Genomic DNA, 18,750 nt, shown 5'->3' with positions numbered 1-18,750 from the left:
AAAGAATGACTCTATAATTTTTTTTTTTTTTTAAATTTCAAGTCTTAAAAAATATAAAAGGAAAAAAAAAAAGATGAACTGTTCATCTTCTTCTTCCCCTCCCATCCGAGCAACCTCAACAGCCCACCCCACCTAGTCGCACATGAAACCGCAGTGATGATAAACTGGAAAGGGTCAAAGCAGCAGTTGACAATATTGGGAAGGAGGGAGAGGGATGAGAGCTTGGACTGGTAGTTTTGGACGCATGAAATAGAGGTGGGGAGGTTGGGGAGTTGGAAGATGGAGGTTTCTTTGAGGCGTTGGGCCATCTGTTTGGCTGCGATTACATGTGCGACGGGGTGGGGTTGGGACTTGGGTGGTTGCTCCAGTGGGAGGTGAAGAAGAAGATGAACTGTTCATCTTCTTGTTTTTTTTTCGATTTTTTTTTCATTTTTAATTATATAAAACTTAAAAAAAATATTATTTAAACATTTTTAATCCACATGGTAATGTTTAATTAGATTTGTGGGATCTATTTATGTGCCACATCAGCACATAACAGAAATATTGACGGAATTCTAATGGAAGGACCACATTGATTTGCGTCATCCATTTTCAGGGACTACATTTATTGATTTTCAATTTCAATGACCATCTTGATGGAGTGAGTCAATTTCAGAGATCATTTATGATAAAAATCCTAAAAAGAATGAACGATTCTGATAATGATACGACAAAATTATATCATGTCATGGCGCTGAAGGAGGAAGAATAACCACATGTATTGTCTATTAATTTTAATTGGTCAAAATGATTTTTTCTTAAATTACAATTGTTGAAGAGAAACTTGCTTGCAAGGACACTATTGGCGGCATCTTTGTTAATAATGTGTGGTCATGTGTTATAACTTGTTCAATATCTTTTAAGCCTATAATGCGTCCTCGTATATTTTAGTGTCGACCTAGACATGAATACAATCAATTTACCAAACTGATTGCATGTAAGTTCTTCTCATTTAAGACGGGTTATGCACTTAAGAAAGAATGACTCTATAAACAATTACTATGTATATAAAAAAAAATATATTGTTTGACTCCTTACATATAAAGTGTTATTTTTCTTCCAAATGAACATCTTTAAAAAAATTATTTGATTTAGAAATCCTTTAGTCATTGGTTCATAATAAGGATGTTACTTGTTATCATGACTGCCGATTGGTTTGACATATATGGATGACTAAATGATGTCCAAACGAATGAATTTTTGTAGAGATGGTTGTTAGATGATGATAAAAAGAATGAACAATTCCGATAATAATACGACAAAATTATATCATGTCATAGCGCTGAAGGAGGAAGAATAACCACATGTATTGTCTATTAATTTAATTGGTCAAAATGATTTTTTCTTAAATTACAATTGTTGACTATCGATATTTGATAGTTATGTCCTTATTATGTGATCAATATATCGTTATTTAATTTTGATTGTTCTGAACATATTAGATATTTCCTTAGGAAACGACCAAACCGTGTTCATTATTTTATTCAACAAGAACAAGGATGAAACCAGGAATCGGTCCCAGCCGAAGGAGGAGGAGCCCGTCGCCTTGTCTTGCATGTCAGAGTTTTAGGACCCACCAACCAAAATCATCGTATCTTTCCGGTTAGTCTTCCAGAGCAAAAAAACAACCATCATCTCATCACTCTCTGTCGTAATCATAGTCAATTAGCATATAATTAGATTAAATTAATTAAATTAAGTGATTAAATTAATTAAATAAAGTTGGAGGTTTGTAGCCTGCATGGTGTTTTTTTGGAGACAGTTGAAAGAACCCAACTCAGGAAATCCAGCTTCATTGCTTAGAAATAAGCGAGCTTCCAAAAAAGCACTTTTTTGGTTGCTTGGAGGGATGCATGTACATGCATGCCTGGGACTCTTAATTTTGTTCATTAAATAAAATTCCAACCATTCAAATGGTGTAGTAGTTGGTATGTAGTGGAAGAAGATATGTTTGAAAAGTATTTTTATTGACATTTCAACGAAGTAGAATTTTGTACAAATGTGCTTTTTGGCTTCTGCTTACTAGCTGATCGGCCTCACAGATTCACACACAAATAAAATTCAGTTTACCAAATTGATTGCATGCATGGACCAAAATATCGATAATATCGGCAAAATATCGTCGATATTATCGTTTTTTTAGATAAAACCCAAAAATACTTGAAAATTTCTAAAAAGTCTCAATCTTACGCATAAAGGATTTCAAACCCCTCCCATTTGACTCCTCCAACGCCCACAAATTTCCCAAGGCAACCACAAATTTCCCAAGGCAACCATGCGGCTGCTGCTGCTCTTTCTGGCTTTCTGCTTCTCTGGAATTCATGTGATCTCTTCTTCTACACACATAGATGATGGTATGTATAGTCTTAAAGATCAATATATATATATATATATGTATATTGATCTCTTAATTCATGGGAAAATTGGGTTTTGTGTAGTTTCCACTTTTGGTCTACAATTTCAAAGCTACCTTCATATCCGTTCACTTGAGAGGTTTTTTGTGATATCATGTTCATCTTCCTATTCTCCGTGACGATATTCCAAATCAATCATCTATTATTATATGGGAAAGTAAAAACGGATGACACAGTGTGATTGGTTTGGGATACCAGTATTATGCATCCTTGGTGTAGATTCTTTCGTGTGTGTATTAAGCGATTAGTCCATTTAATTTCGGTCTAATGTGAATTATTTTGAAGTTTTGGTTAAATTTCGTTCTAAACCCTCATTGCTCCTATTAAAGGTAGTTGATTGATTTATAAGTGTGTTGATCCAGCTATTGCACTCCAGTCCTTGAGGCAGACATGGAGCAACGTTCCACCCAGCTGGGACAAGTCAAACGATCCATGTGGGGAGCGCTGGGAAGGCATCACTTGCAACAGTTCGAGGGTGACTGCACTGTGAGTGTTGTTCATCTTCGCATTCTGATGTGATCGTTGTAATTACGAGCATTCTCGCTTACTTTCTTAATAAGATTTTGAACCAGAACCTCTTCTGATGTTCACTGTGCAGGCGATTATCAGGAATGAACGTGAAAGGGGAAATTGAAGGCGACATCGCGGGGCTCTCTGAGTTAAGATCCTTGTGAGTGAGATTGTTCCTCCTTTCATACCAGCATATTTTTGCAGTATATTATGAACTGAGCAACACACAACAAATTTGATGTCTAATTAAAAAAATATGCATAAAACGTGTTTACTTTCGCAGTGTCAGTTATTTTGTTAAGCTCAATCTTGATTAGGGATGGAATTCTTTTTGTGACGAAGCTGAAACGATAACATTGCAGGGATCTTTCATTCAACAAAGGCCTCACCGGTTCTCTCTCTCCACGATTAGGGGATCTGAGCAATCTAAACTTCCTGTAAGAACAATTTACCAAGCTATTTTTCACATCTGCACCTTTTGAACTTTAGGGAACATGAGTTTTTATATCGGATAATTATACGAGACTGTTTCCATCTTTTAGGATCCTAGCTGGTTGCGGCTTCAGTGGAATTATTCCAAGTGAATTGGGGAAACTTGGAGAGCTACTCTTCTTGTAAGAATTGGACTAATTATTCATACTGTTAGTGCAAACCAATATAATGTTTTTCTTTTCCCACGTTTATATAACCTTGGTTTTTCTCAGGGCTTTGAATACGAATAACTTCACCGGTAGTATACCTGCTTCTTTGGGTAATCTCTCCAACCTCTATTGGCTGGACCTGGCAGACAATCAGTTGACTGGACCTCTCCCAGTTTCGAGCGGCACTACCCCCGGCTTAGACCAACTGTTTAACGCTAAACATTTGTGAGTATTTTCCGTTTTGAAACTCTCTCCATTCGGGAAAGAAAATGAAATTCTAGTAAGGATTATGCCACTGCTTATTGCGTAAACTTAAAACAGATTATATGAATTTGCAGCCATTTGAACCAGAACCAGCTTTCAGGTACCATTCCACCCAGACTTTTCAGCTCCAAGATGACACTGATCCATATGTAAGTTGATCCAAACGATCAGTTTCTAATTTGTCCGGATCCTATCTATCAGTTTATGTTCTATACTTAAACTGCTTGTCATTCTTTATTTGCAGATTGTTTGATGGAAATAGATTCACTGGGACTATTCCATCAACAATATTTTCCGTTCAGACTCTCGAGGTTCTGTGAGTAAAAAGCCATCTTGAATTTTCTTTTTCCTCCACATTTAAGCGTATCTGCTTCTTGACACTTATTAGACTAAAACCGTTCTTTTCTGCAACAGTCGGCTTGATAGGAATGCTCTGACGGGACCAGTCTCCTCAAATATCTCCAACCTAAAAAATCTCAGTAAATTGTGAGTACAAACTCTCCAAGAAAATACTTTGGTGTGCTTTTACCATAATCTTAGTGATGGTTAATCAGCTTTTACACGGTTTTTATATTCTCTTCCAGAAATATCGCGCACAACAAGTTGGACGGCTCTTTACCCGACCTAACTAGATTGAATGCCCTCAATTACGTGTGAGTACATGTCATGGAGCTGTCATTTGCAGTTTCAGTTTTCCGGGCTGTTCTTGTGTTGTACTGATAAATCCTAATGATTTTACTTCAGAGACCTTAGTTACAACTCGTTTGATCCATCAAAAGCTCCGGGTTGGATCTCAACCTTGCTCTCGCTCACCACTATGTAAGTCTGGTGGAGGTTACATGAAAATGTCTTGGAAAAGGACAGTGAAAAATTTATTGTGATATCATTTTGAAATTATTTACTGTTATGGTGCCAGCGTTTTAGAAAATGTAGCACTTCAAGGGACTGTGCCAGAGCAGATGTTCAGCATACAGTCATTGCAGCAAGTGTAAGTATAAGGAGAATAACGGAATAATTCATCTACGTGCTGCAATTTCAGTAAACTGGCCATTCATCTTTTCTGTTACTCGACAGGAAACTGAAAAACAACGCGTTTAACGACACATTTAACATGGGTGATTACATCAGTCCGCAACTGACGCTTGTTGATCTGCAGAACAATCAGATTCAGAGAATAACTCTGGGTTATGATGAGTACAAAAATACATTAATGTAAGACGGTTCACGGGCCTCGGTCTTAATTTTCTATGATGTTCTGTATTTTACTGGGACATTCATTCTTAGTTGTGACTTTTTCATATTGCAGACTTGTTGGGAACCCATTCTGCAATGAATCTAGCTCGAGTCCGTACTGTCAGCCTCCACAATCAAATACAAAACCGTATGCTACTAGCACGGATTGTCCATCCATTACATGCCCCGGGGGTCAGCAGCCAAGCCCTCAGAGTTGTCAATGTGGATATCCTTTTGAAGGAACACTGGATTTCCGAGCGCCCACTTTCAGGGAATTGACAAATGTGACTCTGTTTCAATCCCTAGAACAATGGGTGAAACTTCACCTCACTCCCGGTTCAGTGTCACTTGATAACCCTTTCTTCGACAACGATGACCATCTTAAAGTACATGTGGCTCTCTTTCCACCTACAGGAACATATTTTAATAGGTCTGAGATTATCAGGATTGGTTTTGATATGAGCAGTCAGCCTTACATGCCGCCAGACGGGTTTGGACCCTTCGTTTTTATTCCAGCTCAATATAATTTCCCAGGTAATTTTAAATCACAGTGTTCATATACACCTTCCCTGCATTAGAAGATCAATTAAAATGACAGTTAAAAACCCGAATTGTTTCAGACACACATAAAAGCTTTATGAGCACTGGTGTTATTGTTGGGATATCAGTTAGTTGTCTCGTTCTTGTTGTGGGCCTCGTGGTAGTAGGAATTTACGCCATTAGGCAAAGGAAACGTGCGGAAAGAGCCATTGGTTTAAGCAGACCTTTCGGTAAGAAATCATTCCTGTTGTGGATAATTTCTAGACTGAAATTCTGTCACTAATACTAGATACTGTTCAGCTTATATTCACTACTCTCCTCTATCTTCCAGCTTCTTGGGTGCCAAGCGGAAATGATAGTGGCGGTGCACCACAGTTAAAGGGAGCAAGATGGTTTTCGTATGATGAGCTTAAGAAGTGCACCAATAATTTCTCTGACAGTAATGAGATAGGATCTGGCGGCTACGGGAAGGTATATATACAACTCATTCAGTAACATCTATGAAATTGTGCTTGAAGCTAAAATATTTTTTTTTCTGTACTTTTCGGTTGGCTATCCATAGGTTTACAGGGGCATGCTTTCTGATGGACAAGTGATAGCAATCAAAAGAGCTCGGCAAGGATCAATGCAGGGAGGCGTCGAGTTCACGACTGAAATTGAGTTGCTCTCTCGCGTTCATCACAAAAATGTTGTTGGTCTTTTGGGATTCTGTTTCGAACAAGGAGAGCAGATGCTGGTTTACGAGTATATGCCTAATGGAACACTTAGGGAAAGCTTGTCAGGTCAGTTTTAGATTTTACTTTTCGCTATTTCATATTTTTAGTTTTATGTGCTTCATTTAGTACCATTGATTTAACATGTAATGATAAGATTTGTTCTAATACGAGTTGCAGGGAGATCTGGTATTCATCTCAATTGGAAGAGGAGACTCCAAATCACTCTTGGCTCGGCAAGAGGACTGGCTTACCTACATGAGCTTGCAAATCCTCCTATAATTCACAGAGATGTGAAGTCCACCAATATTCTATTAGATGAACATTTAACGGCGAAGGTTACAGATTTTGGCCTGTCGAAGCTGGTCAATGACAGCGGAAAGGGACATGTCTCGACTCAGGTCAAAGGAACACTTGTAAGTTTACAATTAAGCATTTCGAATGTTATCATTTATAACTACCTAAAATGTGATCTTCTATGGTAAGCACTAAGCAGGAAAATCGTGTTTTCCAGTTTCAACATTTCTTGTATTGTAAGTTACTGTCTACACTTTCAGGGCTATATGGATCCTGAGTACTACATGACTCAACAATTGACCGAGAAGAGCGATGTATACAGCTTTGGAGTCGTTATGCTTGAACTGATAACTGCTAGGCAGCCAATCGAGAAGGGAAAATACATTGTCCGTGAGGTACAATTGGTGATGGACAAGAATGACGAGGAGCATTACGGTTTGAGGGAGTTAACAGATCGAAACATTCGAAACTCAGGAACTCTTATTGGGTTTGGGAGGTTCTTGGAGCTAGCCATGCAATGCGTCGAAGAATCAGCTGCAGATCGTCCCACGATGAGTGAACTTGTGAAGGCTATCGAAACCATTCTGCAGAACGATGGGATGAACACAAACTCAACATCAGCATCTTCATCAGCCACGGAGTTTGCAGCATCAAAAGGTGCTCCGAAACATCCCTACAACGTTGGCTTGCCGAAAAAGGAATTCAATGACAGCACCGGCTCCTTTGATTACAGCGGTGGATGCGCTGTTTCAGCGAAAATTGAACCCAAGTAGTAATTATGGAGTGCAACGGACTTTTGTGTTAATTACTTCTTTCGTAATTGTAATTTTCTGTATCCATATATACATAAAGTTGAGAGTACAACCTCTCACAGCAACAATGTATCAGATTAGATGTTTGCTTAGCTATTAAGCTTAGCATGGTTAGTGATTAGTTGTACATTATGCTTAGATGGCACATATGGCTGAGATATGATATTTATGTATAAATACCTTGTGTAATGATCTGTTGATGTTAATGAAATCACAATCTTATTTTACTCTCTCTCTATCTCTCTCTCTCTCTCTCTCTATAACTGAAATCTCTCTAGATTCTCAGTTTCTACATGGTATCATCACCATTGTCTAACCGACTTTGATCCTCTGCTTTGATAAGCTCATATTTATATATATTTTACATCAAATTTACTTCTCTTTTCTTAGTTAGTTCCTTATATTTTTGAGCTATTTACTTTGTTTTTGTGTTTTGTGGGATTTGTCAAGCAAATAAAAGAAAAATAGCACAAGTAGGATTTTTAGTAACAAATTCGTCAAAACTGCCTGTGCAGATCAGCTGACTTTGGAAGCAAGTTGCAAACAGTTCAAAATGAATTAGAGAATGAACCTTATATGCTTGGAAAGCTACGGATGTCTATTTTCTGGAGCATTTCACGGATTGCTAATATCATTTTTCTAGAAGAAGTTATGGCCGTTTTAACACTGAAAGGTTACCAAGAGGCTGAGCAGTTTGTAACTGCAATGGAAGCAATAAACCCAATAAATTTAGCAGCCAAAACTGATGCAGCCAAGAACAAGTCAGCTGACACCTATTCAAATATCAGAGGAAATTGAATTAAAAATGAGGATTAAGAGGGAGTAATTGGCATAAAGGCTACCTAAAGTGTTACAATTGTTTTACCACATTTCCTCTCACTTATTGTCATCACTAAATGGCTATTAGTGGGTGAGTTAAGGAGAAGAAAATGATGCAGCAAGAATTGGTTTAAAAGCAACATTGGGGAAGGAAGGAAGAGAAGAGGATGCCTCGGTCGATTTCTTTTGGTTTTATCTTCTCAAACTCATGTCTTTCTTTTGGTTTAATTTGAGAACTTTGTGTAACTAAATTTTTAGAAGTTAGGGGCTGTTTTGAAGCCCCGAATATGATTGCAAGTTTGTTATGACATTTCGTTTGAATTACTTTTATGAATGGATGAAAATTGGTTCATTACTTGTCTCATTGATGAATTCTTTATTTGTTTTCTATGGATGCATACGTAGTAAGCATATCTAGAATTCTAACACTATGAATATGTGTGTGCCTGCCCTTGTTGAATGAGGACCTACATATGTTCTAGAGTGGTACTTGTTAATTGCGATTAACATGTGAACCAATTTCTAAGATAAGTAAAACAATGTCAATACTTACGATGCCTTGTGATGACTCAAACTCTTTTCGTTCTTAATGATTTCTACTTGTTAAATCTATGAACACGCCATTCTAGATTGCATGCTAGAGACTAAGTTAAGTTGAAAACGCCATTCTCTTAACATACTACGTAAGAAAGAGTAATAGGTTGAGTTCTAACATTGAGCCAACTTGAGCATCTTCATCCGGAAATAAAAGGAATTTGAATGAAACATAACATGTTTGCATGATTATTTGGTGGTGGATAGCAATTCCCCTAACTCGTTGTTCTTAATTTGTGAACTACTTAAAATCTATTTATTTCCTGTTTTTGTTCAATTTAATTTAAATAGAAAATCAACTCCAAAACTCCTAAAGATTTGTGTGAGTGTAGCTTTGTGTGTCTTGTGTGAGTGTAGCTTTAGATAAGTCTTACATTGCTGGTCCCAAGCCCGGATAAAGGAGGAGGGGGAGGGCGTCAGGTAGTCGACAGCCGGCACTCCAAGATTATGTCGAATCCTTATGAAAATGAATCCATAACGAAATCGCGCTAAAGCTAGGGCGTCACCCGTAAGTGGCGCGCTGTGTGGCCCGAGCACAGTGATAAGTGAGCAAGGGTCGTTGTATCTCCATCGGCACCCGGATGCAGTGTTAAATGAGCAAGGGGGCTATAGAAACTTCTTTTCGAACGACTCCACTCAAAGTTGTTTGGGAGCATATGCTCCTATCAACTTTACACGGGACACACAAAAGAAGTACTTTGATCCTATTAGATGGGGAAGGGTGAAGAAGCTAGGACAGAAGGGGAGAGTTCAAGAGAGCAAAATGCATTTAGGAACGTGGAATATAGGAACCTTGACAGGAAAATCTATGGAAGTAGTAGAAGTTATGGTGAGGAGAAGGATAAATATTATGTGCCTACAAGAAACTAAGTGGGTTGGTCGTAAGGCAAAGGATCTAGAAAACTCAGGGTTTAAACTATGGTATTCGGGCACAAATAGAACGAGAAACGGTGTTGGCATCATCGTGGACAAGACCTTGACACAAGATGTTGTAGATGTCAAGAGGGTAGGAGATAGAATCATGGCAATCAAGATTGTAATAGGACAAGAACTTATCAATGTGATTAGTGCGTACGCACCTCAAGTAGGGTTGGATACGAGTTCGAAGGAGAAATTTTGGGAAGACCTTGGAGACTTGGTGCAAGGAATTGCTCAGACGGAGAAGTTATTTATAGGAGGAGATTTAAATGGACATGTGGGCAGGGAGACAGGCAACTATGGAGGTTTTCATGGTGACCATGGTTTTGGGGAGAGAAACGAGAATGGGGAAGCTATCTTGGATTTTGCAATGGCATATGACATCTTCTTAGCCAACACCTTCTTTAAGAAGAGAGAAGAACATGTGATCACCTACAAGAGTGGGTCGTCAAAAACACAAATAGATTTTCTTCTAATGAGGAAAGGGGATCGTATAACTTGTAAGGATTGCAAAGTTATACCAGGAGAGAGCGTGGCTAATCAACATCGCTTGTTGGTGATGGATGTACATATCAAAAGAGTGAGAAAAAAGAACAAGACTTGGAAGTGCCTAAGGACTAGATGGTGGAATCTAAAAGAAGAAAAACAAGTCATTTTCAAAGAGAAAGTAATCACCCAGTGTGTGTGGGATAGAGAGGGGGAAGCTAACCAAATGTGGGATTCCATGGCTAGTTGTATCCGAAAAGTAGCAAAAGAGGTATTAGGAGAGTCCAAGGGCTTTGCCCCACACCAAAAGGAATCTTGGTGGTGGAATGAGGAGGTACAAACAAAGGTGAAGGCTAAGAAGGAATGTTGTAAAGCCTTATACAAGGATAGGACCGATGAAAATGGTGAAAGGTATAGAAAAGCGAAGCAAGAGGCGAAGAAAGCTGTGAGAGAAGCTAAGTTAACGGCTTATGATGATATGTATAAGCGACTAGATACCAAAGAAGGAGAGTTGGATATCTATAAACTAGCTAGAGCAAGGGAAAAGAAGACAAGGGACCTAAACCAAGTGAGGTGCATCAAGGATGAGGATGGAAAGGTTCTTGCTACAGAGAACGCGGTTAAAGACAGATGGAAAGGTTATTTTCATAATCTTTTCAATGAAGGACATGAAATGAGTGCTTCTTTAGGGGAGTTGAGTAACTCAGAAGAGTGTAGAAACTACTCTTTTTATCGTAGAATCCGGAAGGAAGAAGTGGTTGTAGCTTTGAAGAAGATGAAGCATAGAAAAGCAGTAGGCCCAGACGATATACCAATCGAAGTGTGGAAAGTTTTGGGAGAGACAGGTATAACATGGCTCACTGACCTTTTCAATAGGATTTTGAAAACGAAGAAGATGCCAAATGAGTGGCGAACGAGCACTTTGGTGCCTATCTACAAGAATAAGGGCGATGTACAAAATTGCATGAACTATAGGGGTATTAAGCTAATGAGTCATACAATGAAGCTCTGGGAGAGAGTAATTGAGCATAGATTGAGGCAAGAGACACGGGTTTCGGACAACCAATTCGGGTTCATGCCAGAGCACTCAACCATGGAGGCAATCTATCTCTTACGAAGATTGATGGAAAGATATAGAGATGGGAAAAAGGATTTACACATGGTCTTTATAGATTTGGAAAAAGCGTATGATAGGGTCCCAAGAGACATTCTTTGGAGGATTTTAGAGAAGAAAGGAGTACGAGTAGCATATATCCAAGCTATACAGGATATGTATGAAGGAGCAAAGACTGCCGTAAGAACTCATGAAGGACAAACCGAAAGCTTTCCCATAACTGTAGGATTACATCAAGGCTCATCCTTAAGTCCTTACCTTTTTGCGTTGGTAATGGATGAGTTAACAGGACATATTCAAGATGATATTCATTGGTGTATGCTTTTCGCAAACGATATAGTGTTGATAGATGAAACTCAGGAAGGGGTAAATGCAAAGCTTAACCTTTGGAGAGAAGTGTTGGAATCTAAAGGTCTTCGCCTAAGCCGATCAAAGACAGAATATATGGAGTGCAAGTTCAGTGCAAATGGAGGCCAAAACGAGTTAGGGGTGAGGATCGGAGATCAAGAAATACCAAAGAGCGACCATTTTCGTTACCTAGGATCTATCTTGCAAAAGAACGGAGAATTAGATGGAGATCTCAACCATAGAATACAAGCTGGATGGATGAAGTGGAAGAGTGCATCCGGCGTGTTGTGTGACCGCCGTATGCCACTGAAGCCCAAGGGAAAATTTTATAGGACGGCAATAAGGCCGGCGATGTTGTATGGCACAGAATGTTGGGCGGTGAAGCATCAACACGTACACAAAATGGGTGTAGCGGAGATGAGGATGCTTCGTTGGATGTGTGGGCACACGAGAAAGGATAAGATTAGGAATGAGGATATCCGGGGTAAAGTAGGAGTAGCCGAAATTGAAGGAAAGATGAGAGAAAATCGGTTACGGTGGTTTGGACATGTGCAAAGAAGGCCTATTGACGCTCCAATTAGAAGATGCGACTATGGGACAGAGGTTCAGGGCCGAAGGGGTAAAGGAAGACCTAGGAAAACTTTGGAAGAGACCCTAAGAAAAGACTTAGAGTACTTGGATCTAACGGAGGACATGACACATGACAGAACACAATGGCGTTCTAAGATTCATATAGCCGATCCCACTCAGTGACTTGGATTTTCCAAGTCTCCAACCGAGAAGTTTTCCTCACTCGGGAAATTAAGGGAACACTACCTCAACCTACATGCTCCACTCACAAAGCTTCAACATACAAGCTTCAACAAAAGAAAATTCAAAGAACTTAGCGAAGAAGGCTTTGGTGTATTTAACACAATACGTTGAAATGAAGGAAAGCTTATTTATCGATATCCCCGATAAGTTACAAATATGTACATATACTTGAGTCAAAATAAACAAACAAGAGGGAGCCTTCACAAAGGTTGCTTAGGAGAAGTCTCAGTAGTCGGTAGAGCCCCAGAAAGAAAAGGCACCGGAGGGGGATCATTCGGAGCCTCAGTACTGGACAGAACCCTAGAAGAAGGAGGCATCAGAGGTTGATCATTTGGAGATTCATTACGCAGTACAGCCCCAGAAGACGAAGGCAATAAATGCCTTTGGAACAAACCCACAAATCTCTGATGATCAAGTAAAACCTGACCATCAGATTCCTTCATCTGGTCAAGCTTCCTCTTCATGTTTGTAGCATAGTCATGTGCGAGCCGGTGCAACTGTTTATTCTCATGCTTAAGCCCTCTAATCTCCTGTTTGAGACTCATCACTTCAGCCGCCAATGATTCAACTTGGCGGGTTCGAGCAAATAGGCGTTGGGCCATATTAGACACGAAACCTGCACACTGAACACTGAGAGCCAGAGAATCCTTAACAGCCAACTCATCAGACCGTTTGGAAAGTAGTCTGTTATCTTTGGGAGTGAGAAGGTTCCTAGCCACTACCGCAGCGGTCATATCATTCTTCATCACGGAATCCCCAACGGTAAGAGGACCAGTAGGGGAGACGAAGGATGGGCGCCATATGTTGTCTGGAGAAGGCGGGGCTGCCTCTTCAACAAGGTTCAAGTCATAACGACGGTCGGAGAGGCCAGACATTTTCAAAGGTGTTGAAGAGAGAAGAGGTCGGACAAATCAAGATCTTAGAAGTGCAAGAATGGAGCTTCTACTGGTGGATATTCAAGTGTGCTTTGGAACTTAATGTCAGCCCCTATAAAAATTTGCACTCGACGAAGCTTCATAAATCGAAGAGGCGCCTGCTCAGAAATCGAAGAGGCGTTTGCTTTCTCAAAAGCTGGGCTGCTCAGAGACCACGAGGGTCGATCTCAGAAATCGAAGAGGCGTTTGCTTTCTCAAAAGCTGGGCTGCTCAAATACCACGAAGGCCGATCCCAGAAATCGAAAAAGCACCTATTTTTCCAGCCTTGTCAGCACCTGTCACACGCACACTCAGCTTTGCGGAAATTATGGGCATTCTGTCGAAGATTTCTGGCGAAGTAGAAAACACATGAATCGTAATGTTCAATCACCCACTTCCCACACGCAACAGTAACTCATGGGTACCACAAATAACTTTGCCAAAGTTCTCTAACAAAGTTGAGACACGTGAAGCTTGCAGCTCCCACTACATCGCTCTGACCAAGAAGAGTAAAAGAATAGCAAAGAAACAACACTAACAAAGTTTAGACACATAAATTTTGAAGGTCTAGCTACCATATTATTACCCACAAGGGTAAAGGAACAGTAGCACTGCTGGATAATTGGAAAGTCCCGGTGTGTCAACCTCTGTGCTTCGTGGCAAGGTAAACTAGCAAACATGCCCAACCTCTACTCACATTCGAGAAAACACTCCCAACAAGATTGCTTGCTCCAAAATCGAAGAGGCACCGCCCTCCGAATCTCGAGAGCCAGACTCCCAACATGATTACTTTCTCAAAAATCGAAGAGATGGTAAAGGAACAGTACCACTGCTGGATAATTGGAAAGTCCCTATGTGTCAACCTCTGTGCTTCATGGCATGGTAGACTAGCAAACATGCCCAACCTTTACTCACATTCGAGAAAACACACCCAACAAGATTGCTTGCTCCAAAATCGAAGAGGCACCGCCCTCCGAATCTCGAGAGCCAAACTCCCAACATGATTACTTTCTCAAAAATTGAAGAGATGGTAAAGGAACAGTACCACTGCTGGATAATTGGAAAGTCCCTGTGTGTCAACCTCTGTGCTTCGTGGCAAGGTAAACTAGCAAACATGCCTAACCTTTACTCACATTCGAGAAAACATTCCCAACAAGATTGCTTACTCCAAAATCGAAGAGGCATCGCCCTCCGAATCTCAAGAGCCAGACTCCCAACATGATTACTTTCTCAAAAATCGAAGAGACACCGCTCTCCGAATCTCGAGAGCCATACCCCCAGCAGGATTGCTTTCTCAAAAATCGAAGAGGCATCGTTCTCCGAATCTCGAGAGCCAGATCCCCGACAGGATTGCTTGTTCGAAAACTGAAGAGGCACCACTTTCCCAACTTCAAGAGCTGGATCTCCTTGGATAAAGCTTGTCTGTAATCTTCACACGCAACATCAGCTTTCCAGATACCACAGACCACTTTTTCAAGGTGCTCTGACAGAGTTTAAACATGTGAAGCTGGCAGCTCCCACTACCGTACTATGACCAAGCAGGGTAAAGGAATAGCATTATTACTTGATGTTAGGGAGACTCCTATATATGTCGACCTCCATCCCCAACGGACAGGCAGACCTGCAAAAATGCTCAACCCTTCCTCTTATCTGAGAGGGCATTCCCAACGAAGCCTTTCGAAATATTCAGCTTTCTTTCCCCCCGATAATATCTCTGTAAAGAAGCTATACTAGAGCAAGAATATCTCATATCATCAGGGTTAAAAGCAAGAGTATCCCATATCATGCTTTTTCCCTGTCTTTTCCTTTGGCCTTGTTCTTACCTGCAAGACAAGGAGAAAGAGAGCAATCAGTCAGCACTTGGAATCAAGCTTCCAGCCAGGAACTGACTGCCTGGAACCCCTTACCTGATTACTTACCTGGCATTGCTCTCGAGTACTCATCTTCAACATCTTATGCTTCCAGGGAAGATACCGCATCTGCCTGAGGAACAGATAGGGCAAGTGAGAAGGATACAAGGAAGCATGTGGAGACAAGCGTAATAGCACACGTGCCGATACATCCACTACTCTGTCAAAAGTAAAAGTATCCCATATCAGCAGGGTCGAACGTACTCTAGATTTGATGGACTTGTTTTGACCCTCAAATTCTTCAGTCGGCCTTATACTTTGGAGGAAACCAGAAAACCCTCCAGCCCAGTTCAAGAATAAGCCTGTGGAAAGTTACTTCTTCAAAAGCCAAAGTATCTCATATCATCTCTTCTCATTTTTCTTCTCTTTATCCTTCATGCTGCCTGCAAGATAGGGAGAATGTGAACAATCAGCCGGAGCTCTGATTGCTTACCTTGTCTGTCACCTCTTTCAGCAGATCCCCTAGCTCGGCGACTTGGGGGACTCCTACTACATGGTTTGTATCGCGCTTGACCAAGCCTGAAACTACAAGTAAGCTTCAAGTGAAATTGATACATTACCTTGTGCATCTCCACCAGTTACAGATACCACCCCTGGATGGAAGAATAGTACTTCTAGAAAAGATGCCACATCTACTTATGAGACAGATAAGGCAAGTCAAGACGATACCACACTCCGGTACTTAGAAGTTTCGTGGTTACGAGATCATTCTCCCACAATATTTCCTAATGTCATTTGTACTAAATCATTCACTTGTACTCACTAAAGGAGAGCTTGAACCTATGTACTTGTGTAAACCCTTCATAATTAATGAGAACTCCTCTATTCCGTGGACGTAGCTAATCTGGGTGAACCACGTACGTCTTGTGTTTGCTTTCCTATCTCTATCCATTTATATACTTATCCACACTAATGACCGGAGCAATCTAGCGAAGATCACAAAAAGTGACCGTTTTCGCTACCTAGGATCTATCTTGCAAGAGAACGGAGAATTAGATGGAGATCTCAACCATAGAATACAAGCTGGATGGATGAAGTGTAAGAGTGCATCCGGCGTGTTGTGTGACCGTCGTAGGCCACTAAAGCTCAAGGGAAAATTTTATAGGACGGCAATAAGGCCAGCGATGTTGTATGGCACAGAATGTTGGGCGGTGAAGCATCAACACGTACACAAAATGGGTGTAGCGGAGATGAGGATGCTTCGTGGGATGTATGGGCACACGATAAAGGATAAGATTGGGAATGAGGATATCCGAGGTAAAGTAGGAGTAGCCAAAATTGAAGGAAAGATGAGAGAAAATCGGTTCCGGTGGTTTGGACATGTGCAAAGAAGGCCTACTGACGCTCCGGTTCGAAAATGTGACTACGGGACAGAGGTTCAGGGCCGAAGGGGTAGAGGAAGACCTAGGAAAACTTTGGAAGAGACCCTAAGAAAAGACTTGAGTACTTGGATCTAACGGAGGACATGACACAAAACCGAGCGCAATGGCGTTCTAGGATTCATATAGCCGACCCCACTTAGTGGGAAAAGGCTTTGTTGTTGTTGTTGTTGTTGTAGACTTTAGATAAGTGTAAGTCGGTCTAATAATTATTTTTCGGTGGCTGGTCAGTAGGACAGCAACCAGTTTTTGTGACATTTTAAGTAATTAGATAAAACAATCTTCTGCAGGAAATACCCTTATTTTCATATGCTACAATTGACAAATCTTAGTGTTAATAAGGAAAATCAATAGGACATTTGTGTGCTACTTTGTAGTGTGCTACTTTGTAGTGTTCTTTTAATTCTAACACGCTTCCCTCTCTTTCTTGAAACTTTCTTGCGTTTCTTGAATTTTCCTATCTCCCACACAGGTCGCTGCATCTTGGATTTCTTTCTTTTCGTCCTCAATTCACCAAATTAGGTTATGGCAACTGCTACGAACTCCTCCAATTCTCTTTCTTCACTTAATTCCCCAGTGAATCTCCTTCCCAGCGAGATCTCTAATCCTTCGATCATGTCAATTGGATCGATTTCCATTGCAAATGTTGCTGGAATGATTCCAACGAAGCTCAAGTGTCAGAACTACATCACTTGGCACTGTCTCTTCATTCATGTATTGAAGCATTTCAAGCTTCTTGGCCTCATCAATGGTGAGGATCTCTGCCCTCTTGAATTTGTTCTCAATTCCTCTGGATCTTGTGTTCTCAATCCTCTCTATGAGACCTGGTGTGAGCGTGATCAAATTCTGATGATTTGGATTAACTCAACACTTTCCAAAGATCTTCTTCCTTTGACTATTTGAATGGAAGACTCTCGCTCCTTTTGGCAGTCTCTTGAGCGGCGGTTCTCTGGTGCTTCACGCACATATGTTCATAGCCTTCGATCAAAGATCCAAACGATTTAGAAATGTGACTCTTCCATGACTGATTATCTTAATTCAATTAAAGATATCTCTGATAAACTTGCTATTGTTGGTGAACCAATTTCTGAATCTGACCTCGTTTCATACATTTTATCTGGTCTTTCTGATGACTATGAGTCATTTGTTGACTCTATTGAGACTCACAATGAGTCTGTGACGGTCGATGAACTTCATGGCCTTCTATTGAGCAAAGAGATCTTACTCCAAAAACGTAAAACCACAGCTTCATCCTCCTCCGCTACACCATTTCATGCTTATGTGGCACAATTTAACACCTTTGGTGCTCAGTTGAACAGAGGTAATTCTCATGGTCGTTTTCCAAATCGACATTGGTACAATCAGAATCGTAATTTTAGGGGAAACGTACCTAACAACTGGAATCACAACAACTCTAGTGGTATTCTTGGTGCTGGCCCTTCTTATTAAACATTCGGTCAATCCAACTCCTTTGGGCGCTTTGTTCAATGTCAGTTATGTCTTCAATATGGTCACTGGGCTCCTACATGCAATCGTTTCTCTCAATTTTCCTCGAACTCGAATGCACAAATTCCTACTGCAATGTCTGCTATGAATGCCTCTGCCCCTCCTAGCTATTAGCTTACTGATAGTGGTGCATCTCAACATGTCACACCTGACCCTTCTGCACTCAATTCTGCAATTCCATACTCTGGCAATGATCAGCTGTTTGTTGATGATGCAAAAGGTCTGTGCATTTCTCATATTGGATATGTTCTCATTCGCACAAATAATGCTACTTTTAGATTGAATGATGTGCTTTTACTTCCTCAAGAATCTCATAATTTGCTCTCTGTTTACAAGTTTGTATATGACAATTAGTGTTCTTTGACATTTGATCCTTTTGGATTCTATGTCAAGGACCTAAGAACTAAGAAGATACTTTTCCAAGGCCCTAGTGAAAGAGGGTTATACCCCTTCTACTGGAATGCTTCAAATGGTGTTTCTAGG

At 40.4% G+C, this 18,750-nt stretch overlaps 1 protein-coding gene and 1 non-coding gene across 2 annotated transcripts; both read left to right on the top strand.

Annotated features, from left to right (window-relative positions):
• The first annotated feature begins 2,240 nt into the window (after positions 1 to 2,240).
• LOC103434049 (leucine-rich repeat receptor protein kinase HPCA1-like) lies at positions 2,241 to 7,693 on the top strand. The gene is made up of 19 exons (XM_029101362.2): positions 2,241 to 2,396; positions 2,819 to 2,942; positions 3,055 to 3,126; positions 3,329 to 3,403; positions 3,509 to 3,580; positions 3,671 to 3,832; positions 3,946 to 4,020; positions 4,116 to 4,187; positions 4,286 to 4,357; positions 4,456 to 4,524; positions 4,616 to 4,690; positions 4,788 to 4,859; positions 4,946 to 5,083; positions 5,178 to 5,638; positions 5,725 to 5,874; positions 5,976 to 6,115; positions 6,207 to 6,426; positions 6,538 to 6,773; positions 6,915 to 7,693. The coding sequence occupies exons 1-19, from the start codon at positions 2,318 to 2,320 to the stop codon at positions 7,425 to 7,427; spliced, it is 2,877 nt and encodes a 958-aa protein (XP_028957195.2). The 5' UTR covers positions 2,241 to 2,317; the 3' UTR covers positions 7,428 to 7,693.
• Positions 7,694 to 17,841: 10,148 nt separating this feature from the next.
• Positions 17,842 to 17,982, top strand: LOC114824681 (small nucleolar RNA Z247). Its single transcript, XR_003772953.1, has one exon. It is a non-coding gene; the product is annotated as a small nucleolar RNA Z247 (small nucleolar RNA).
• Positions 17,983 to 18,750: the final 768 nt, after the last annotated feature.

The sequence above is a fragment of the Malus domestica genome, chromosome 04, assembly GCF_042453785.1.
Source record: "Malus domestica chromosome 04, GDT2T_hap1".
In the NCBI taxonomy this organism is placed as follows: domain Eukaryota; kingdom Viridiplantae; phylum Streptophyta; class Magnoliopsida; order Rosales; family Rosaceae; genus Malus; species Malus domestica.
This window is presented reverse-complemented; position numbering and strand designations above follow the sequence as displayed.